Source organism: Arachis ipaensis, chromosome B8 (genome assembly GCF_059453495.1).
Source record: "Arachis ipaensis isolate K30076 ecotype BB chromosome B8, ASM5945349v1, whole genome shotgun sequence".
Taxonomy (NCBI): domain Eukaryota; kingdom Viridiplantae; phylum Streptophyta; class Magnoliopsida; order Fabales; family Fabaceae; genus Arachis; species Arachis ipaensis.
Genome location: NC_142443.1, coordinates 9,311,033 through 9,334,098, shown reverse-complemented (window position 1 = coordinate 9,334,098; position 23,066 = coordinate 9,311,033). Strand labels below are relative to the sequence as shown.

The window sequence follows — 23,066 nt, the reverse complement described above, 5'->3', positions numbered from 1 at the left end:
CTTAATAGACTACTCAATGTCACATTTTTCTGAGTTTCTTTTTTCTTTCTTGTCTGCTGTGTAAAAGAATCATAAATTGGGTTTCGTATAGCATGGGTTGATAAAATAAAGAAAAATAATATTTTACACTTAAATAAGTATTCCATGTTCATATTCGTCACCGCAAAATGAAGCATTACGTTCCACGAACTAACGTCAGCTTTGAACTTGGAATTGATCAAGCACGAAAGCAAGCAAGATATTGGAGTAAATGTGTGTGTATATATATGTGTATGTATATCAATAGCTTACTTTTAAATTTGAACCAATTAAGAATGGCACAAATGGAAAATTCTAGCGATAATATTAATAAGCTAGTTGAGCATCAATTTCAAGTTGGTGTAGTAGCATCCATTGAAAATGATGCCAAAATCAATAATAAGTCTTTTCCCCTCACATTCCTTGACATACCCTTAGCTGGTCCAATCTATGTCAAACGCTTATTCTTCTACAAATTCCCTTTTTCCACCAGCCATTTTTACCAAACTACCCTTCCATATCTCAAGCGTTCTCTCTCACTCACCCTCCAAAGTTTCTTTCCTCTTGCCGGTAACCTCCTTTGTCCACCACCGCCACACAAGCCCTTCATTCAATGCACAAATGAAGACTCCGTGGCCTTCACCGTCGTCGAGTCTTCCTTGGATTTCAACCTTTTAGCAAGCAACAACCCAAAAAGCATCAATGATTTGCGTACCTTGGCTCCCAATCTGGTAGGCAAAGCCATGCATCATGATCATGATAGTGGTGACGACACACTCGTGTTTCCAATTTTGGCCTTGAAAGCCACGGTTTTTGCAAACCGTGGCGTTTGCATTGCCATAAATTATTGTCACGTGATGGATGATAGGTCTTGTGGCCAATTCATGAAATCTTGGTCTTCTCTTTGTGGAACAATAATAAGAAACGGTGAAGAAGTTGAATCAACGCTTCTAGACAAGTACCTACCACCACCGCCATGCTTCGATAGGTAGCAATCGGAAACTTAGGTCCTTTCAGTTATATTAATTCGACTTTACATTAGGATAAAATTATTTAACTTCAAATTTAATATTATACATATAGCATTATATGATCTTTTTTGAATAATTGATAGGGGAGTGTTGAAGGATCCGAAGGGACTCGAGTCCATTTTCTTGAATGATTATTTCGGTGAGTGGCAAACTTTCAAGGACAAAGTTGTTAGTCAAAGTCAAACTGGAAGTCTTCGAGCAGAAGAGGAAGAGGAATACGTTAAAGCAACAATCATATTTGGTAGAAAAGAGACAGAGGGAATGAAAAGGTTTGCGCTGAATGAGTTAAAGAAAAGCAACAGAAGCGAAGCGCCGCAATATTTATCATCTTTCGTTGTGACATGTGCTTTTTTATGGAGTACCCTGGTTAAAACAAAACACAGAGATGAAGAGGAAGAGGAAGAGGAAGAAGAGGATTGTATTCGTTTCCCAGCTGATGTTAGAGAGCGTCTAGAGTATCCGATTGCGGAGAATTACTTCGGAAACTGCATAACGAGATGCCATGCAACGCTGAAGAGGAAGGAGCTGAAAGGGGAAGGTGGGTTTGTGAATGCGGCAAGGGTTATTGACAAGGCTGTAAACGACATGAAGGAGGAGCCGTTTTGGGGTGCGGAGAATTGGAAGTCAACGTTTATCAAGTTGTTTGTGTTGGGGAATAGTGGGTTGCTTGTGGCTGGGTCCCACAAGTTCGGTGTGTATGACACTGATTTTGGGTTTGGAAGGCCTGTTAAAGTGGAAATGCTGCATTCATTCAGAGTTATGTCCATTGCGGAGACTGGTGACACTGAAAAAGGAGGGATTGAGTTTGGGATGGTGTTTAGAAAAGCTGAATTCCAGAGTTTTCAAGATAAGCTTCAACAAGGACTTCAAGTCTTTGCTTAAAGACAAGCTAAGTAGTTAAAGATGATCATTAAAAATTTAACTAGTTTTTTTAGGTGAAATAATTCAGTATAAAAAAAATTAATAAAATGAAGAGATGATATAGAGCAACTTTTTAAGAAAGCTGTAGTGGGCCAGCACATATCTAGCTTTTATTTTTTGGGTCATTGCTTGAAAGCCCAATGGATCAAATAAAACTGTTAGTTTGAGCAACAGGTTCGGTCTATTTTTTTTTTTACCAAAAAAAAAAAAGAATACAGAACACGTGTGCAGTTGTTGTGGCAACAAGGCTTCAATAATCTCTGTTAATTAAGTTCCGAATAATTCCCAATTAGTAAAATAAGTGCGTCATCGTATCTTTAAAGCTCCCACCCGTAACTAAAAAAATGTTGTGAACCTCTAGAGAGCAGCGTGATCCTCCTCTACGTGGTACCTTTACCATGCACCACATACACCACCCAACACCACCAACACAACGCCAAAATATATATTAACCCAATTAAATTCAAAGTTTGTTGGGATTTTGAATATATCACACAACATTCACATTATAAACACACCTATTGTTCAATGAATTATCACACTACTATTTTAGGTATAAGGCATAAACCATATGCATTCGCCACCAAAAACATCTAATTTTATGACATGTTAAGGCGTTACGTGATCATATATATATGTGATTAAAATCTATAAGGGCACAAATTTAAAACATATATATAGGTATAATGGTGACGCATGATTGTTTTCTAGCCCACACACGCTCACTCAGATTTCGGATTCTTCGGTATAGATATAGATACGGTTGATAACCACATGTTGGAAACACAAAGGGATCGGAAACATGCATATATAATAATTTGCTTATTATATATTATAATGTTTAGAGAATGCAAGATATCAATCTTTCTGATTGCTAAATGATACAACTAAGTGTAAAATAGAGTAAACTATATATATCAATATATGCTACGCTTTCTATTACATCAACAAGGACGTAATTATTTTATGAAAAAGTCTAGTGGCCAGTAACTTTTGTGTTTTCTGGCCAGCACTTAACCATCAAAACAAAAGTGAATGATCTCCACCATTAGATGTAATCTCACACCATTAAAAACACTATTGATAACCAATTGATGGTTACAAAACACCAAAATTGCTGGTCCCCTAGCATTCCTCTTTTTTTATTTATTTATTTTAAATATGTATACAATTATAAATTTAGTTCAGCAGTGGCGTATTGTGTGTACAAAATTCAATGTAATATATATATGTTAGTTACAAACTCCAGCGAAGGCGTACTGTTGCGAGGTCTATATAGTATATACCCTATGTCTATGAGGCTATAACACTTTGTTATTGACTACTCTATTTTATAAGCTATGTGTGGTTATTTCAGCTCTTTTTTGGACATACATAGATTCTCTCTCAAACTAATCCTGTAATTAAGTTTATAACAAGAAAGACAAATGAACTCACCTAATAAGAACTTCTTTGGGTTTAAATCTTGTGCATAAATATTTTTTTCTAATTTGCTTTATGTAATTATGTTGAAATTTTTTTGGAACAATCAATATTAAATTTTATTAAATCATAGAAGCTTACAATGTTATGAAATTACATATCCAAAAATTTTAAACTAATAAAAAAATCTGTTAGATATATATAAATATATAATTATTTATGTATATTTTTTAAATTTTGGAACAAGTGATTTTATAACACGATATCACAGTTTTTATAATCAAAAAATCTAAAATTCGATCTTTATTGAATTCTAAAAAAAATTCAGCATAAAACATAAACAAAAAATTATATAAAAATTCATGCAAAGTCAAAAGACTATGTGTGATAAATAATTATTTCACTAATAATTGCAACTAATAATAATATGTATGGCTCAAGTTAAAGCCTTTGCAAAGCCTGAATTTAGGATTATTTTTAAGGAGAAAAGGTGATTAGTTAAAGGGGAAAAAAGCCCTTTCTGTTTAAAATATAGTATAAGCAATGCAATAATAGAAGACTCACTATTATTAAAACAAATTTGCATTTAGAATTTCAAGTTACTTAAACGGAGCATATAATATTATGTACAGGTACCAATTATCACCTATGACTTATGGACGATCTTATTAACTTAAAAATTTTATATTTTTTCGTTTATACTTGACGCTATTATGCATTCTTCAACATGAGAACAGATAATCAATAATAATGGCTGTTCTATATAGATTATTATTCTGTGCAAGCAAGGCCAAAAAGAAGCCACCATTTCTCCAGTAATGAAGCACATCAAAAGGACTTCACAACGAGCAAGCAATTAATAGATCGTATGAGATCTCCGACTGTTAATATAATAATGTCATCTTTTTTAGGAAGAAAAATAAAGAAAAAGAAAAAAGTGAGAAGAAAATAATGAAACTAACACATAGCATTTGACTTGCAAATCCCACATTAAGTTAGATGAAAGGTTGATGGATTTTTGCACCTGATTTTCAAATGGCTTTTTTGAATGTGTGGTCACGAAGCATAAACTCATCATGGATCAATAATCTTCACCTTGCTTGTTGCAAACCGCAGAACACAGATGTCAACAGTTTATAGAAGCGTTGACTTCACTCTTTGGAATCAGAAAGACACCTGTCTCATATATAATATATTTGCTCTCTAACAAGCGGGAGTGGATCCTCTCCAGTAAAAAAAAATTAGATGGTGTCAATTGTGATCTCTCACTCTTTAATACTTTCTCTCATATTTAATTCTGGCCCTACTTATAAAGTTAATAATGAGAAATTACACTCCATTTTCTCACATGTTAAAAAAATTGGAGATGATCCATTTTGGTAACAAGCTCTCTTCCAAGAAATATTGGCCACACATTCCTCGACATTTGTATAAGAAGTGACACATCATTTAGTTATCAGCCCAATGATTTGTTTGGAAAAAAAAAGTTTTAATCATTTCTAAAACACCGCGGGCTTTTTATATTTTTTATAAATTTAATTTTAATATATTAGCTAGTGATGTAAAAGTTTTTTTTAAAAAAATTATTAGAGTAATCAAAAGTTTTTTTAAGTTGTTAATATGTAGTTAATAATATATTTTTACCCGTACTTGTTTTTTAACAAGAAAAGGAATATAAAATATTTTTAGTTAGTTAATATTTTTATTTTTTAAATTGCCTATAAAACTGTCCGCTATGTAATATGACTCAATTTTACACTATCATCAGTTATTACTAATTTATTATTTAAATAACTTTTTAAATAATTGATATAGAAGATATTTATTTTTATAAAAATATTATTTATATATTAAATTTAGCTATTAAAATTAATTTTTATGTATTTATATATAAATACATATATTATTTAATTTATTTTTAATATATATTTTATATTTTAATATATATTTTATACTAATAACTAATTTTAATAACACGCATAAGCTATAAAATATGCATAAAACGAAATGAGATGATAAATTTATAAATCGCAGTGAAATTAAAAATATAATTCTTATTTTGACACCAAATAAGTTAATGTGCTCCGATCGCGATTAGGATATCATTAGGATCTAAACCCATATGTTTATAGATTATATGTCAATGATTTGGCCTATGAAAAAAAAGAAAAGGGTAAAATTTCAAATCTATTCAAGAATGATATACTATGATACAACCTATTAGGCTTGGTATTATGCAATTAATAAAATAATTTGATAGCATAGATTTAAATCATATAAACATTTATCTATTATGATTGAAATTTATACTTTAATGCGCATATGATACCTATTTAAGAAGTTTCCTATCTTGAGTGACCGACTGGTGTAATGTAAAAACTTGGCAATCAAAGAAGAGGTAACGGTAATGTATAGGATAAGTTAGAACCTTACAACTTATAAGACGTGACATTAGCGTGTAGAGAAATTCAAAATGAAAGCTCAGAAGGGTGAAAAATGTAACCCTACTAAAACCAAGTAGTAAGTTATGTAACAGAAAAACACATTTTCTCCAATGTTGATAAGGGAACTTAACAACCTTACCGTCCATTGCAGCACAGGATGAATCTAAAAGACTAAAACCAAGGTCAAACTCAAAAACTTTCTCATCATGCAAGAAGAGTCAGCTCCATCCCTTGTCTTCATTCCTTGTTTTATATACAACCAATGTTGATTGTTCAAGTTTACATTCGTATATGTATACTATATATTCATTAAAAAAATATTATTTATATATTAAAATTAATTATTAATATATTTATTTATAAATACATGTATAGTTTAATTTATTTTTTAATATATATTTATATTTTAACATATATTTTATATTAATAATTAATTTTGATAACTGATTTTAGTGTGTATATAATATGAATGATTAATTAATTACTAATATACTGAACAAGACTACTTTAGGTAGATTTTATTCCAATTATTCTATAGGTATTAGTATATATGTACGTCTTTACTACCCTTTTTAACACTTACAAAAATATATTTACCAATTACTAATTAATACGGTAAAATTACAAGATAAGATCGAATTAATTAGCCAGTGCATATATTTTGTCATCATTAGTAGGGTGTTTGATGAGTTAAATTAATGACTTTGAAAAATTAGTTCGCCACTGAATATATGCATATACGTATGGATATAGCATATACGTAGAAACGCAAAATGAATGTATAGAGACTAGAGAGTACGTGGCAGTAGGGCGGCGCCAAATCATGTTGACTTCAAACATAAAAGAAACCCCTGCTTTTTCCTCTTGTGCTATAAAAACACATAGCCAAGTGTTCCTTTTCACTAGAATCTTCATTATTCCACACACCCTACATACCCTTTTGAAATACTAAATTAATATTCTTGTGCTTGTTAGCTACCACAATGGGAAGAGTACCTTGTTGTGACAAGAATAATGGACTCAAGAGAGGTCCATGGACACCAGAGGAAGATCTCAAGCTTGTCCACTACATCCAGAAACATGGACCTGGAAACTGGAGATCCCTCCCCAAGAATGCCGGTAAGTTTATTTATTATAATATTCTTTTATTTCACTTTCTTTTAATTCATGTAGATTAAAAAAATCATAATCATAGGTCTGCAAAGATGTGGCAAGAGTTGCCGCCTTAGATGGACAAATTACCTAAGACCTGATATCAAGAGAGGAAGATTCTCCTTTGAAGAAGAAGAAACCATCATCCAGCTTCACAGCTTCATGGGGAACAAGTAAGCCTTAGAACAACACGTATTATGTTAAACAGTTTAGTCAAATATATCAGACAGTAATAATGTTTCTGCGTTTAGGTGGTCTGCAATAGCTGCGCGATTGCCAGGAAGAACGGACAATGAGATAAAGAACTACTGGAACACACACATAAGGAAAAGGCTGCTAAGAATGGGGATTGATCCGGTTACTCATGCGCCGCGACTCGATCTACTGGACATGTCCTCTGTATTAAGATCAGCTTTAGGGAACCCCTCATCAATTCTGAATCTGCAAGGCTTGTTGGTCAACCCTGAATTGCTGAAGCTTGTAGCCACTGCATCCCTATTATCTCATCAGACTCAGAATCTACCACAACTGATCAATGCTGGGGCGAATTCCGATTCTCAACAACTACTGAATCATCAGTTTCAGATACCAAATCAAACCACCAATGTGATTGACTTGGTGAGTAATAATAATTGTAACGCGATGAATAATTCATTTGCTACTACTCCTTCTTCATATCTTGGGGAGAATTTGAATGTGTCTCAGCAAAACCAAGTTGATTTGTTAGAGAATGAATTGTTACAGTACATAAACAATGGTAGTAGTGATCAAAACATGGGGTATGAATCGGTTATGTCGACGCCTCTGTCGACCCCAACAACAACGCCTTTGACTTCATCATCAACTTATGTGAATAGCAGCAACACAGAACAGGAAGAGAGGGACACCTATTGCAGTGAGCTTTTCAAATTAGAGATTCCAGAGAGTCTTGATATTAATGACTTCTTGTAAATATATATATCTACTTTAAAGTAGTTTGCAATTTTCTTTTTCCTTTTGTTGTAATATTTGATTTTGGACCATACAGAATTTGTACTTTGGTTGTTATTTTAATTCTTTGTTTTCTTCAATTTCCAGTTGTCAATACCTGTGTTGATAACAAATGTCTTTATTTTATAAACAGCTTCTCTTTTTTGCAATCTCTAGTTTTTTTTCCCCCATAGATTTTCCCTAGCTAGTTACTAATTATGTATATAATAGAATAATAGTTATTATTATTGTATCTTTGCAATTTTCATAATAAGCACTTTCTTTTTATGAGTCAATTTCTAAGTTAAACTTTTCTCACCTAATAAAGGAGAAAAAAGGTATATTAGATGGTAACGGAATCTTGTATAAGGGAATGTTATAAATTATTAACAATACTAGGTGGATATTAAAATTAGCCACTAAAATTAATTATTAATATAAAATATATGTTATAATATAAAATATATATTAAAAATAAATTAAATAATATATATTTATACACAAATATATAATGATTAATTTTAATATATAAATAGTGTTTTTGATAAAAATTTATATAATACAACTTATTATCAAAGAAAACTATCAACAATCTTGCTCCACCATTAGTTGGAGGAATAATTATTTGAACCCAAAATTAAACTTTGTTTCAATATAAAGACAACAAACAGACAATTTACAATTTAATTTTCTTGAAGTTTTTCATAATTACTTCATATACTCATAGAAAATAGAAGCAACTTAGATGTAGAGGTGATAAAGTGGGTATAGTCCTCTTTCTTTTTTCATTTTGTTCTATTCTATCAAAGTTTAACTAAATATGAGGTAGACTACTCTGCCCTATTAAATAAAGTGGATTTAAAATATTATCTCATTCTGTTTTATGACAAATTGACGGATCAACGGGTCGGATTATCGCGTTTAACATTCTCTTTTAAAAAATTAATTAAAAAATAATAATTAAAAAATAAATATAAATAAAAAATAGTCAAATTATAATATATTTTTTTATTTTTTTTTATTTTTAACTTTAATATAATTATTTAAAATAATATCTATCAATAAAATTATTTTTATTTTTAAAAAAAATTATATAATTTGAATATATATATGAAAGTGTAAAATAAAATAACTAAAGTTAATAATAAAATAAAAAAATATTTAAAAATGATATAATTTATAATTTTTGTAGCACTAATAATCACTTTTTTATTTTAAAAAAAAAAACTTTGGGTCAGTAGATTGGCCGTCCCGTTCTATTAAAATTCGCAAATTTGATAATTTTTTAATTTAGCGGATTTAAAATACTAGTTTGACTTGCTTTTTTGGTAAATTTGACGAGTCAGGTTTGACGGATTCAGCCTATTTTCTCGTCCCGGTTAGATGTAAGACCATTTCATATAAGATACTAACATATTATCTGCCAACTTATTGCCAACAATAATTAATTATTATATTTTAAATACATATATAAAGAGACACATCTAGAAAATATATCTATAAAGAAACTTCTATTAAACACAACTATAAAAAGACATTTTTATTAGACACATCCACGAAGATACTTCTATGAAATACAATTATAAATAAGAGTTGGCAGAAGTTGGCAGATATAGTGTTGGTAACGTAGCAGAACCGTTTCAAAAAATAGAGAGATTGCACAGTGTGTGGTGATGAAGGTTCTCATAGAGGTTAATTTTAATTGGCACGAAACATCATTTTCCATCACATGCCAGATTCTTATCCAAAGTTGCTTCAAAGTTGTACATGTGTGTGTACACAGTACACCACAGACTTTTGAAGATCGTGAATAATGATGATGCTTTAGACCAACGAAAACGCGAGCTTTAATTACCTCTATTTCATGCGCTTTAATAATTTCGTATCTATAGTCTTCAATCATCATCGCTAGCTAGCTTATATTATCCTTCTTCTATTTGCCTTTCGGCACACAGGGAGTGTGAGTTGTCGTGTGCCATTATTTCAAAGTTGATCTTTGACATTATTTATGATTATGATTATGCTTATGAATGCGGCGATAAAAGTGAATTCTTGTCATTACATGCTCAATTATTCTAAAAAATTCTGTAGGAATTGCTTCAACGAGAAGTGGGAAACGAAAGAACTTGCCATTTTGTGGAGATTGTGGTGTTGGCATATTTGTGTCCATAACTTCATGTGTATGAACAAAGAATGCAAGCGGAGAAGGTTGTATTTTATAGGGTATCTTTTTACTTTCACATTTAGATATGAGACATTGCGATAAGGTGGATTTGTTCCTCACTCACCCACGATTGAAACACAACTCTTAAGCTCCAAAAGTAGTTTCCTTTTGTGCTTCCTGTTGGAGAGATTTCAAACACGGAACGCGTCTTAGCTTCCAGAAAAATTGGGGCAACAATCTATCATATCAATAATCAACTTAATTATCAAAAGGCCAAATAAATATTTAGTGTTCAAGGTTTAATTAAGGTTTACATCCTTAAAATTAAATGATTAATTTGTTTCTTTCATAATATGTTTATTAATTTTTCCTTAATTATAGTCTTATAATCTTATTACATTCAATCCCGCTACATTACCAACAGTATTTCTGCCAACTTTTACCAACTCTTGTTTATGATTGTATTTAATGGAAGTGTTTTTGTAGATGTGTCTAATAAAAATATATTTTTTATGATTGTATCTAATGGAAATATCTTTATATATAGATGTATTTTCTAGATGTATCTCTTTATACATGTATTTAAAATATAATATAATAACTAATTATTATTGACAATAAATTGGCAGATAATATATTGGTACCCTATACTTTTCCTATTACATTAAACACTTTTAATTTGCTATAAAATGAAGGAAAATTCATCTATTTTGCATTAATAATTAATTTTCTCATTTTGTGTGTGTATATATGTTGCACCATAGCTTAGTCCAAAAGTAAACTTTTTATGTTGACAATTAGAAAAAGTTATCATCATTTGTCCAAAAAGGAAAACAGAAAAAGTGGCATCAATGTGGAGCCTTCTCATATTTTGGACCATCAGTTCCATAGAGAGAGAGACTCGTCGCATGTCAAAAAACAACAATATATAGTCTTCTACATTTTGTTCATACAATAGCAAATAACACGTGATATTAATACTAATCCATAACAGTTAACATCGTGGAATCTTACGTAGTTACGTTCTTCATCATCTTTGTTATTCTATTACTATAATATCGTTCTTCTATGCCCGCGCAAGGTGAAGCACACAAGTGATGAACGTCTTAAAGGGCATCCTTTTACATTTAAATTTTCGCTTTATAATCATCATCATCATCATCATCATCATCATATATATATATATATATATGAATTAATTTTGATTTTGTGTATATAAAAAATAATATATCATGTTTAGGTAGCAAAAACTATATCTTTTTAATACACAAAATAGTAGTAAAAACTATATTTTTTTAATGCACAAAATAATACATATTTTTTTTCATAATCTTCAATTGAAATGATCAGAAGGCCTGATTCATATTATTTGGTTTTCTTTATGAACCAAGGAGTTAAATAGATGGGAAAGGCTCTTCTCTAATAAAGAACGAGATCAAACCCGTTTATTTTTTATTATTAATTTTATTAGAAAATATATTTTAAATAAAAGATAAGTAAAATAATTTTTTTTTTCGTGAAATTTATCAAATATTTTAAAAATATTGCTAAATTTTATTTTATTTTAAAAATTTTCAATTTACATTAAATGTATTCCTGCAATTAAGTTTTATTTTAAAAAATTTAGGACTAATATCCAGTAATACGCTTGATAACTAAGAATTATTAAATTATGTTAGAGATTATTTTTATAAAGTTGTTGCATGCTAAATTAATCTTAATTAAAATTTTTTTAAAATTTAACTATTAAGATATATTTGATGTAAATTAAATAAAATTAAAATAAATTAAAATTTAAAAATATTTTTAACAAAATTTATATAAAAAAGAATATATTTAACCTTAAAAAATATATATCTTTTAGTCATTTTTACTAACCTGATTTTGAGGGTAAAATGTGAAAACCCACCCATTTGACAGGAGGCAAATACATACATCTTTCACTAATTTGGATGATCTGATAGTGTTATTGATCATCATATTGTATGTATTAAAATTAACTAAAGTTGAAAACGAATTTCCTATTCAATTGATTGTTAGAAGAATAAAGGAAGATAATCCAAATATCTGGAGAGAAGCAGCCAAATTTTGTGAGAGACTTTTCCATAGGTCTTACTATCATAATATTATGTCCCTACAGCCCTACTAAGTTACTACTCTCACCAAAGAAGAACCACTTTCACAGTTTCACTCAAACACGCTAAAAAGATGCAATCATTCACTCCCATCATTCTCTTCTTCATCACTTCTTCACTACCGCTTCTCGCTTCCTCCACCACCGTCCCTTCATTCCCCCTTCAACCTGACACCCAAATCTGCCACCTCGACCTCTCCGACGAACTCTTCGGCGGCGTCAACCAAGCCTGCGCCTGCGACACCCTCGACCGCAGCCGCTGCTGCCCTGTTCTCGCCGCCTGGCTCTTCGCCGCTCACGCCAGGTCCGCCCTCGAGCTTCCCCCCTCTCCTCCTCCGGCCTCTGCCGGAGACCTACCCATGATGCCGGACGACGACTCTCAGAAGTGCGTGGAGACGCTGCAGGAGTCACTGAAGAACAGGAGCGTGTTGATTCCGCAACCAAACGCGAGTTGCGACGCCATAACGTGCTTCTGCGGTATCAGGATTCACCGGATAAGTTCGTTGAGTTGCCCCGCGGCGTTTAACTTTTCCGGTGGAAGCAGTCACGGTGGTGGTCTTGTCCCTACCTCTGCTGTTGTCAACTTGGAGAAGAATTGCCAAAACTCTTCCTACGCTGGTTGCACCAAATGCCTTTCTTCCCTTCAAAAGGTCACTATACATTTCTAAATAATATTTTTTTAAATATTGACATAAAAATATTTAAAATGTTAATATTATTTTGGTAATTGGGAGGCAGTTAAAAGGGAAGAATAAGGAGAACGATGAGAGGGGGCGGAAGATGTTGAAGCGAGACTGCCAGCTAATGGGTCTGACGTGGCTGCTGAGGAAGAACAAAACCGCATACATACCAACGGTGTCTGCGGTGTTGCGCGCCATCATGTACAGTGCTCATCCGCACCAATCAAAATGCAGCCCTGATCAGGAAAACATGCCCTTAGCCGTTGATTCCCTCCAACTAGAAAAGGACCACGCCTCATATCACCCCGTGAAACCATTTTGGATACTCGTACTTAATATTGTTGTAACCATCGTCCTCATTATCTCAGTTTGAAATCAACGCTTTCAGGTTCTCGTCCCGTGAAGCTATTGGACAAAAAACATACAATAGGGATTCATTCTGACTTTTTGTCTTTTATGCTCGTACATTTTGGATCTTCATTCACGTTTTTTTTTTCGTCACTACGTGCTGCTTGTGCTGTGACACCATGAGATGCATACAATTTTTACATTTCTGCTTCTCAGCTCCCATGGTTGTTACTAGTTAGAGAGGGTTTTTTACTATCTTAATTGATTAACGAAAATATTCCAACGTTTGAAATCAATTATTCCTTCAATCTTATTTATATTGTACTTACAAATACAAATATAAATTGATCAATTTAGTTATATTATTTTTTAGAGAATTGCTATTTGTACACCAAAATCAGCTACTAATGTATTTGTGTATAAATACATATGTAGTTTAATTTATTTTCAATGTGTATTTATATTCTAGCATGTATTTTATATTAGTAGCTGATTTTGGTGTACACGTAGCATAACTCTATTTTTTATTTATCAAATTTGATTTCAAAGAAATTATTTAAATTTATACAGATGATTTAGTAATACTTGATTTATATCGTTCATATGATTTGGTTAATTACTTGATTAATTGATTTGTACAATGTTGGTCTTTTTATATAGTATATTCCTAAAGTACTTTTGTAGGGAGGGAGGAGCAGCTTCCTAGAATAGAACTGATTACTGAGTATGTTGGTCGAGTAGGGTATATGAAAACAAAGCTAAGATTCATATTTTTAATACACAAACGGACTCCAAGATATTGAATTTTGTACAATCTAAGAAAACGGTGGTTACGTAAATTCTTAGAGATTATCTTTTTTTTTTTTCTGTGGATCTTTCTCTTGGTGATATAAGGCTTAAAGTAGTCCTTGAAGTTGCATTCGAGTCTCAAAGTAATCTCTGAAGTTAATAATTCCTCAAATTCGTCCCTGAAATTACACTCCGAGATTCATAGTAGTCCTTAAAATAATTTCCATCCATCCTTGCTACTGAAAAACTGAGCTGGACTAAAACGATGTCGTTTTGTTATTTATTAAAAAAAAAAACCTAATCTCCAATACGACGTCGTTTTATATTTATATAAAAAAAAATAATCCTTATCTTCACCAATTCTCTTTTTTCCTGTTCTTCTTCTTCAATTTCATAGTAGCAACAAGAACAACATCATCAGAACCAACAAAAAACAAAAATTACAGAGTTAAGAAAACTAACAATTACAAAAAATCACAAAAAAATCAACAAAGATCAATTAACCTAAATAACAAGCATCAATCAACCTAAATAGCAACAATCACAAAAAAACATCAACAATTACAGAATCAAAAACAACAAAAAATCAACCTTGACAACTACATTAAAACACAATCACGAACAGTAATAATCATCCAAAATATTAAACAATAATGATTAAATAACTAAAAAAAACTCACCTTTACTGCAGAGAAGAGAAGAAAAATGCAGAGGGAGACAAAGAAGAGAACAGAGAGCAGACGTCGACAAGTAAGGAGGGGCTGCCAGTCGAGACAATGGAGAGCGCCTGGAGCTGACCGTGAGTGACATTCTGTTTGTGGCCTGGAGCACCTGCCTCGTTGTGGAGTTGTTGGTGGGCTTTGGAGTCGCCGGCGAGTGCGGCGGGCTCGATAGCGATGACGGTGGCGACGGAGGGTTGGGGTGGTTGATAGAGCGCTTGAAAATAGTGAGAAAGTGTGAAATCTGGACGGCGAGGTCGGAAAGCACTTGGATCTCGTGGTAGTGCGGAGAAACAGATTGGGAGCGTGAGAGAAGAGGAAGGGAAAAGGGTAGATTAGGGAGGAACGATCGGCGCGGTACTAAAACGGAGGTCGACGACAAAGAGGGTTGAGAAAAGCTTGCTTGTGAGTGAGAGAAGGGGAAGAGGAAAGGGTAGGTTGGAGAGCGGGAAGAGTTGGGGAAGGGGGGTGTTAAAGTGTGTTTTTTTTTCTTTTTTTTTTTAATAAACATAAAACTACGTCGTTTTCAATTTTTTTTTTACTTCTCAAAACGACGTCATTTTAAGATTTCGACGAACGAAAAATCCCTCAAAGAGTATTATGAGTCCTGGAGTGCAATGTCAGGGACAAATTTGAAAAATTATTAACTTTAAGAATTATTTTGAGGCTCGAATGCAACTTCAAATACTATTTTAAGACTTATATCTTCTCTTGGCTGATTCTGGATTAAACTATCAATTGAGGCACATGTCACAATTTATGTTTCTTCAATTCAAACGTTACCATAAGTCCATCACATAAATAATAAAATAAAAAATATATATAAATCGAACCACGGTTAGAAAAAAATTCACAAAGCTTTTGTTGATGTGGGCTCAAATTAAATTCCTTTGCTTGTCAAGCTGTCCATCTTTCATTAGCCTTAGACCCAAGTAGAGCAATAAACCCAAATTGATGATAATTCACGAATGGGCATGACCCAAAAGGTTGCATGCATTTTAGCCTTACACCACAATAAATAAAACTATAAACAGTTGTTTCCAAGACCAAAAAAAAAAAAAAAAAAAAAGAACACTTGTTTCCAATAGAAAGAATAGGCGAAACTAATCCTTTCATCAGAAAAATTCACATGACTTTATTATGCTTTGATTTTCACCAGTCTTTTCCTATTAACCACAGCCAGTCAAGTGTCACCCCAGCAAAAATGCCTCCAAGGAGAAACAACACCAACAAGTTCCCCAATGCATTTTGTTCAGGACCCTACAACAAAAGTTCCAAAGCATAATAAAATTAATGTGTCACATTCACAACTTGTCTGTATGATGTATACTTGTTTTTAATATTAAAATTAAAACTCACCTTGTAACCTTTTGGTGCAGATGTAAGAACACATACAGTGAGGTAACCATTGGACAAGCCCAAGAAGGATGTCAAGAATATCATCCAACCTTGGTCACCATACTTTGCAGTGAAATAAAATGCTGGAACAAGTAGGAACCGACAAAGAATCATTATTGTTATCAACTTCCTGGACTCCAACTTCAACTTCTTCACTAGTGGAATGTATCTTCCAATCAGATCACACACATTGTACATTGCAATCAAAACAAGAGCATACCTAGTATGATATTTGGAAATGTCAGATGATACTGAGTTCATGTCTAGTTATGAAGGCAGACGAAAATGGATGGAAGAACTTGTTTATGAAGTTACCATGTGCCTAGGCTGTGTGATCCAGTATCTTCTGATAGGAACCCAGGGAAGATAGATAGTGTGAGAGTATATATTAGGAACATGTCAAGTGCATAATCCATGTTTTCTAGTAACAATTGCTGGATTCCCTTCCTCTCTGATTGTTTTTCATATCCCTCAACCTAGGGGGGGAATTTGCATTAAGTTCAATCTTGAAAAATAAGAAATTTGTGTAGCACAATGGAAAGTAATAAAAGGCTATTACTTCTTCAGATAATGTTTCTATGCCACCAGCTGCAAGGTCAGCTGAAACAGTTTTGGATCCTTCAGATGCTGCTTTTGAACGGTAATACTTCACAATTGGTATTTTGGGGAAAACAAAGGCATAGAGAAGAACACAAACAAGCTCAAAGAATGTTGATATGGCAAAGAATAGAACTGCAAGGAAAGGTAAAAAAACAATAAGAGAAACAGAAGATTATGATGACAAGAAGCTGTAATTTGAGTGTTGATGAGTAGAACTAGAACCTACTTGCTCCTTTCCGAAGACCATCCTTAGAATTCTCAAATGCAGCTTTTGTGATTAGCCTCAAAGCAGAGGTTAATGCACCAGATGCTGCCAAACCAGCAAGGAAAGACTGCAACAAGATATTTAAACCAGATTTAAAAAAATGCATTACATGTTTAAACTCTAAATTACTAATTATGTTACCCATGTTAACCTGAATGAATTCTTGTCTCATGTAAGACAAATCTCCCACCATTCCACCTTGAACATGAGCATCCGCAACCCCGAAAGTGCCGCTAATTGCGCATATACCAATGTAAGTTCCAAGACCTCCTTTGCCAGATGTTGCTAAATCCAACTAATGGAGATTGACAGGAAGATTTTAATCAAAACCATCCTAAAAAGAAATCAAAACTCACAAACAAGTTAATTTAAGAGGACCTACAATTAAGACCAACAAAGTGCTTATGAAAAAGAGAGTGTATCCAAATAGGTTCCGGATTCTTGTGTTGATTTTGGCCTCATTATAAGCCAGTATTGCAAGTGTTCCAACTGCAAATGGTTGATACACAAGAGTAAGCACCCTAGGGGGATGGTATTTCTGCATAACCAAATGAATATGAGAATCACACAACAAAGATACGTGGCTATTTTTATAGATTTGTTGAAAGTTTAATAACTTAACTATCAAAGTTTGCTATAAATTTTTATTAAGATGTATGAGAAGCACCATCAACAGAAAAATACATGAAAAAATTGTTACCGGAAACAAATAAACGTAGTAATCTTCAATTGTCAGCATGCTGTTCCATGAAAAAAGACATCCATTGCCAAGAAGCCAGCAGACAAATATTGCAAGATATTTTCCCTGTTAATACCAAATAAAAAAGAAAAATGGAAATTACAATTTCGTTTGCCTTAGTGTTCCTAAGATCCAATATAATTAGTAGTAGATCCTACACAAACCTGAACACGTGCTGGAACATCACTACTGTTATCCATGGCGACAGTGGATGATTCTATTCAATCTACAAGAAGGAAAATTTATACTATGGAGAAGCCTTATATAATCTGTTTATAATATCTACTATCTACTATATAATAATGAGCCATCACCACATATAATATCTGTAAATTGAATTCTTTAACAGTCCTGGGACCATGTGCAACTCATATAACTCTCATCACCCCAGAAAATAAAAAATAAGAAATAGCATGGCTTTTGATTAACAGAAAACGTTGAAAATGCTAAAAAAAAGGGGTCATAAATTGATAATAATTATAAACATTTTGATTGGAATATATACTAAGTATTTCTTAATCAATAATAGCTGAGGGCACGGAACCTATATATATAAAATAAGAGTAATTAATTAGTATATAGAGAATTGGTGGCATCTTACCAGTGGAATCTAAGCGCCATAATGGTGATATACACATATATGAAAAATATGCATTTTTCTTTGAAGATAATAACAATCAACAAGAATAAACAAAATTTATGTCGCCATACATATACATATACACATATATTATATGCAGAAAAGGGGGCAGACCAAGCTAAGTTACCAGCAATTCCATATAGTGCCATTTAAAAAGTAGAAAATCAAATATCAATTGTGTTTGTGTGATGTAGTGAAGCTTTAATTTGGCTTGAAAGCAAAGCAGATTAACTAATGAAGGAAAAGCTTACTCTACAACTCAACCGAGAAGCATATGGAAGTGGGAGAAATATGATTCCGCATTCTAGCTAGGATAAACCAGAATCTTAATCTATTCTCGTACCATGTTGGTGGACAACATTTGACCATAATGAGTAAAAGTGAGTCCAAAGTTTAAATTTGAATAGTTCTATTAGTTAGTGTTATTTATTATAAATAGAGATAATAATAATAATATAATTGATAAGTATAAAATTAATAATTCAAATTATCTCTTTTTTTTTTATTTTTCTCTTATCTAATATTTTTTTTTTAATTTCTCTCTTATCCTATTAATTCTTTCTTATTCGATTTCTTTCTTTTTATAGGAGCATTTTCTTAATTCAAGTTTTTTCTTCATTTAGTAGCATTTTGAATATTATGCTAATAGTTGTCATATCGATGACGATGATTACCATAATAAATTAAATAATCAAGCTATATTTATACTACAAATCAGTCATTATTTAATTATTAATATAAAATAAATATTTTTTAATTCGATAAATCAAAAATTAATTTATTACGAATTTGAATTCTATTAAAAAATTTATCGTTAATTAATAAATTATTATATATTATACATATAAATTAAGACTCAGACTCCAATATTTATTTAAATAGTCATTCAACTAACTCAAATCGATCAATATGAATGCTGCGTGGAATTCAATGGCTCATGGTTTGCGTTCATACTTCATATTTCGCAGCTGGGATGGGACCGTTGACTTTGCCATCATGCTCACACTTAGTGTTATTCAAATCAATCGGCTGGCATATGCATCATTATTCTTCCATGTATCCACATCCGTTACATATATTACTACTGCTAATAATAGTACTAGTAATTCATTTGTGTGATTGTGTCCATTATAAGTCAACATTTACAATGACGTACAAGATGCCACAGAAGTTGGTTAATTTTCAAATCCCTCAATTTTCTTTTATTGCAAAATCATTTATTAGTCCCTTCGTTGGATTCACATGGCTATTACTTCAACATTGAGGAATCTGTTTGTCTTTATGAATGTCAACGACAATGAGGTTGTGAAGGTGGAAACTATTATATTGATTAAATATATATGTAATATATTATTATTGAAAAATTAGGTATTTTTTTTATACGGTGTTTTATTCAAATCGGACGGTCCAATTTGTTTGATGAAAAAATAAATTACAAATTTGAAGAAAAAATTAAACTTTAAATCGGAGGGTCCGATTTGCTTGAAGAAAAAATTAAACTCCAAATCGGAGGGTCCGATTTGTATTTTTTATTCTTTTTATTTGTTAAAATAAAAATTGGACAGTCCGATTTTAACATTAAATTTTTTTTTTATTTTCGAAATCACAAATCGTACCGTCCGATTTGTGATTGTTGGTTTAAAAAACAAAACAATGCAAATAAATCGGTACTTCTGATTTGTGTCATCCCATAGCCAAATAAAATACCTTTCTCCTCACACCATATTGTCGTACAGGTTTCTCTCTCCCACACGACAAATCAAAAGCGTGGAAACTACTACCTAACTTCATATATCCTATTCAAAATTTTCCCACCAATGCACTCTCCTATTTTCAGTAAAAATCTGAAAGTCTAAAGGATCCATAGATCACGTTTTTACATTTTTTATTTTACTGAAAATCAGAATCAAACGAGTTTTTATCATTTTATTTCACACGAAATTTTTATTTTTGTTGAGCTTATCTTAAAATACTTACGTTATCTTTTAACAATTGTATTACTCTAATTAAACTTTCTACTTAATAATTTCTTTTGTCCAAATTTGACTATCTGCTGAATCAACTAACCCCAAAAATGAATAGCGCGCACGTGATCTATACCTGACCGTTAGAACAAAGACTGCCGTGACGAGTACAAGGCACGACAATCGCTACAAAACCTAGGACGCGATTCTAGACAAAACGGCTATCGATGCAAATCTTGGTACGTAGTAATAGCAAATATTCAAATAAAACTTTAATAAGAACTAGTTTATACTAGTTTTTAAAAAGATATTATTTTTTTATATTTTTAAAAAGTTTTTTTAATAAATAAAAATTATTTTATATTTGGATAAATTTAAAAAAAAATATTTATCTTAAAAAATATATTCAAATATATTTAAGATTTAATAAAAATATTTTATTTTTAATAAAAAAAACTTTACTCAAATAAGACAATCTAAATTAATACTAATTCAATTTAAAATTTCATTCCCCTGCCACTTCCAAACCTCACAGCATTATATTATTCTAAGCTTTTAGTATAAGCACTTCATTCATTCACACTTGAGTCAAATGAACTTGGTTTTTTAATAGATTTGAATCTATCTCTTCATTTGAATCCCAATTGTTACGGAAGAAAGTATTAGAGATTAAGCGAGTTTGTATTTAGACAAAGTTTAATATATAAATTGGGAGAAATTCAGAGACGGAAATGGCATCCAGGAGAAGTGAAGAAGACATGCAAGAGAAGAATTATGAGGTTCCTTCTTATGTTATATATACTAGCTCCGATTCAGAAAATACATATTGATTACAAAACATGTTTATATATGAATAGAAGAAGAGATAGAGTTTGAATTATAGATTACATATGATATGTGTATGTGGCAGGTGTGAGAATGAAAGGAGAGTAGTCTAAGCCCACCAGGGAGCGTCACCGGTTCTGAAATCAGTCTCAACCCATGGAACAAACACCACCTTCCCATCATCCACATCACAATGCGCCAATGCCAGAGACTGTCCACCAATAACAAGAAAATTATTCACTAGCGTTGTTTCTAGTCACAGATAGAAAAGTGAAGAATTTTTGAAAATTTGCTTACCAAAGGAGCAGGTCCTCTGACAACTCTTCCTTGGTCATTATACTGAGATCCATGGCAAGGGCAGATGAACTTGTTCTCCGCTGCATTCCACGGCACCACACAACCAAGGTGAGTGCACACCGCATTAATCCCATATGTTGCCAGTGTTCTGTCTTTCTCCACCACAAGGTACGTTGGATCTCCCTGTAAAATACACGTTATGGCAGTCATGAACGACATTCATATTATGAAAATTTGAAAAACTATCTATGTATAGTGTATACCTTCAATCCTTGTGTAAGTGTACGGTCACCAGGTCCATGCGCCTTGAGCCATTGCTCTGCAAGCACATCATTTCCAAGTGCATCCTTTGCAACAGTACCACCAGTAGCAGATCCTGAACTGTAATGAATCATTTGCATGAAACTCACTCTCTATAAAGGAAGGAAGGAAGAAAGAAAGAAAAGATGAATTACCCAGGAGGGACGAAGAAATAGGTATAAGGAATGAGCATTCCAGTAGAGGGGAGTGCAACAGCTCCAAGGAGGAGAAGATTCATGAGCTGTCTCTTCCCCATGTCAGGTACTCTGTCAGCTGGAATACTCGTCGCCATGCATACCACTCTCATCCCTTTTCCCTTCCCAATCTTCACCTCTTTCCTTGAACATGACGATGAGGGGCACAGTACCCCACTCCTCCTAGAACATAGCTGAAATCAACACAACCAACCAACATGTTATGCTAATTATGATTCCTTATTCAAACTCAAAACACCGTGTGTAGGTTTACCTGCGAAGGGGCTATAGAGGGCAGTGTGGTGGAAGCCATGCTTACACAAACAGTAAGAGGAAGATGAATGGAGGATGATAAGATGATATGATGATGGGTTAAAAATCTTAAACGAGAGGCAACGGTCTTTCTTGGATAAGGTGCTCTTGCCACGTGGCTGCCACATCGCCACATCTTCATTTGCCAATTTCGGATAAGGCTTCATGTGGGCCTACTCTAATCAATATTGGGCCTAACCCTCTTTATCTTGGGCTTCGGCCCTTTTCTCTGCTTGCAGACCGTTACCGAAAAAGAATAAATTAGGTCCAGTCCAAAAAAGTGACTCATATTCAGGTAACGTCATGCAAGTAGATACCAAAGAATTATGAAAAAGAAGAAAACAGCATGATCAAACCTATTGAGAAAAGAAACACAAGTTATTGATAGATGTGTAGGGTTTTGATTGCAATTTGCAGATTATTGTATCCCAAATAAGTAGGTAGGAAAAGGCCCACTAGCTTGCGTTGTCTACGTCCTCCATTGCAAACACAAAGGCATAGAATGATGTTGTTATCTGCATGGGGGGTATGGCGTGCCTCGTGCACTTATTATCAATCCATCATGCGCTTCTCTCACTACTCACTACCCTTGTGTTGTTCTATAATATTGCTCTCTTTTTTCTTCCATAAAGTATTTTCATTTTATATTAAGCGTGCCAATATAAGAGTTGCCTTCAAATGTATTTTATAATGTTACAACTTGGAATTCTTCATCTAATTACTAGCTATAAGAAATATTTT

At 32.6% G+C, this 23,066-nt stretch overlaps 5 protein-coding genes across 6 annotated transcripts; 3 read left to right on the top strand and 2 right to left on the bottom strand.

Moving 5' to 3' along the window:
• The first annotated feature begins 288 nt into the window (after positions 1-288).
• LOC107612141 (coumaroyl-CoA:anthocyanidin 3-O-glucoside-6''-O-coumaroyltransferase 2-like) lies at positions 289-2,213 on the top strand. The gene is made up of 2 exons (XM_016313962.3): positions 289-1,006; positions 1,133-2,213. Exons 1-2 carry the CDS (start codon positions 315-317, stop codon positions 1,929-1,931), a joined length of 1,491 nt encoding a protein of 496 aa, XP_016169448.1. The 5' UTR covers positions 289-314; the 3' UTR covers positions 1,932-2,213.
• A 4,543-nt stretch (positions 2,214-6,756) lies between these two features.
• On the top strand, positions 6,757-8,101 carry LOC107614379 (transcription factor MYB102-like). Its single transcript, XM_016316587.3, has 3 exons — positions 6,757-6,955; positions 7,032-7,161; positions 7,240-8,101. Exons 1-3 carry the CDS (start codon positions 6,820-6,822, stop codon positions 7,937-7,939), a joined length of 966 nt encoding a protein of 321 aa, XP_016172073.1. The 5' UTR covers positions 6,757-6,819; the 3' UTR covers positions 7,940-8,101.
• Positions 8,102-12,210: 4,109 nt separating this feature from the next.
• Positions 12,211-13,680, top strand: LOC107614380 (putative GPI-anchored protein At4g28100). Its single transcript, XM_016316588.3, has 2 exons — positions 12,211-12,905; positions 12,994-13,680. The coding sequence occupies exons 1-2, from the start codon at positions 12,330-12,332 to the stop codon at positions 13,306-13,308; spliced, it is 891 nt and encodes a 296-aa protein (XP_016172074.1). The 5' UTR covers positions 12,211-12,329; the 3' UTR covers positions 13,309-13,680.
• Positions 13,681-15,643: 1,963 nt separating this feature from the next.
• Positions 15,644-18,822, bottom strand: LOC107614458 (equilibrative nucleotide transporter 3-like). 2 transcript variants are annotated; one of them, XM_021108794.2, is made up of 10 exons: positions 18,685-18,822; positions 17,958-18,019; positions 17,755-17,859; positions 17,437-17,592; positions 17,206-17,349; positions 17,016-17,121; positions 16,749-16,921; positions 16,505-16,665; positions 16,151-16,409; positions 15,644-16,051 (listed from the first exon to the last, which is right to left on the bottom strand). In XM_021108794.2, the coding sequence occupies exons 2-10, from the start codon at positions 17,991-17,993 to the stop codon at positions 15,944-15,946; spliced, it is 1,248 nt and encodes a 415-aa protein (XP_020964453.1). In that variant the 5' UTR covers positions 17,994-18,019; positions 18,685-18,822; the 3' UTR covers positions 15,644-15,943. The 2 variants fall into 2 exon arrangements, with proteins under 2 accessions (XP_020964453.1, XP_020964454.1); XM_021108795.2 differs by having other exon boundaries at positions 18,561-18,695.
• A 2,334-nt stretch (positions 18,823-21,156) lies between these two features.
• Positions 21,157-22,481, bottom strand: LOC107614043 (cytochrome b6-f complex iron-sulfur subunit, chloroplastic). Its single transcript, XM_016316257.3, has 5 exons — positions 22,288-22,481; positions 21,975-22,207; positions 21,783-21,900; positions 21,520-21,702; positions 21,157-21,433 (listed from the first exon to the last, which is right to left on the bottom strand). Exons 1-5 carry the CDS (start codon positions 22,465-22,467, stop codon positions 21,332-21,334), a joined length of 816 nt encoding a protein of 271 aa, XP_016171743.2. The 5' UTR covers positions 22,468-22,481; the 3' UTR covers positions 21,157-21,331.
• Between the last annotated feature and the right edge of the window lie 585 nt (positions 22,482-23,066).

Excerpts from the sequence above, each read along its gene's own strand:
- LOC107612141 (XM_016313962.3), top strand. The coding sequence starts at position 315 with ATGGCACAAATGGAAAATTCTAGCGATAATATTAATAAGCTAGTTGAG. Across the intron at positions 1,007-1,132 it reads CCACCGCCATGCTTCGATAG|GGGAGTGTTGAAGGATCCGA; the intron begins GTAGCAATCGGA and ends AATAATTGATAG.
- LOC107614379 (XM_016316587.3), top strand. The coding sequence starts at position 6,820 with ATGGGAAGAGTACCTTGTTGTGACAAGAATAATGGACTCAAGAGAGGT. Across the intron at positions 6,956-7,031 it reads ATCCCTCCCCAAGAATGCCG|GTCTGCAAAGATGTGGCAAG; the intron begins GTAAGTTTATTT and ends TCATAATCATAG. Across the intron at positions 7,162-7,239 it reads CACAGCTTCATGGGGAACAA|GTGGTCTGCAATAGCTGCGC; the intron begins GTAAGCCTTAGA and ends TTCTGCGTTTAG.
- LOC107614380 (XM_016316588.3), top strand. The coding sequence starts at position 12,330 with ATGCAATCATTCACTCCCATCATTCTCTTCTTCATCACTTCTTCACTA. Across the intron at positions 12,906-12,993 it reads GCCTTTCTTCCCTTCAAAAG|TTAAAAGGGAAGAATAAGGA; the intron begins GTCACTATACAT and ends ATTGGGAGGCAG.
- LOC107614458 (XM_021108794.2), bottom strand. The coding sequence starts at position 17,993 with ATGGATAACAGTAGTGATGTTCCAGCACGTGTTCAG. Across the intron at positions 17,122-17,205 it reads TGAGACAAGAATTCATTCAG|TCTTTCCTTGCTGGTTTGGC; the intron begins GTTAACATGGGT and ends ATCTTGTTGCAG. Across the intron at positions 16,666-16,748 it reads TAGAAACATTATCTGAAGAA|GTTGAGGGATATGAAAAACA; the intron begins GTAATAGCCTTT and ends TTCCCCCCCTAG.
- LOC107614043 (XM_016316257.3), bottom strand. The coding sequence starts at position 22,467 with ATGAAGATGTGGCGATGTGGCAGCCACGTGGCAAGAGCACCTTATCCA. Across the intron at positions 21,901-21,974 it reads TATTTCTTCGTCCCTCCTGG|TTCAGGATCTGCTACTGGTG; the intron begins GTAATTCATCTT and ends GATTCATTACAG. Across the intron at positions 21,434-21,519 it reads TCAGAGGACCTGCTCCTTTG|TCTCTGGCATTGGCGCATTG; the intron begins GTAAGCAAATTT and ends ATTGGTGGACAG.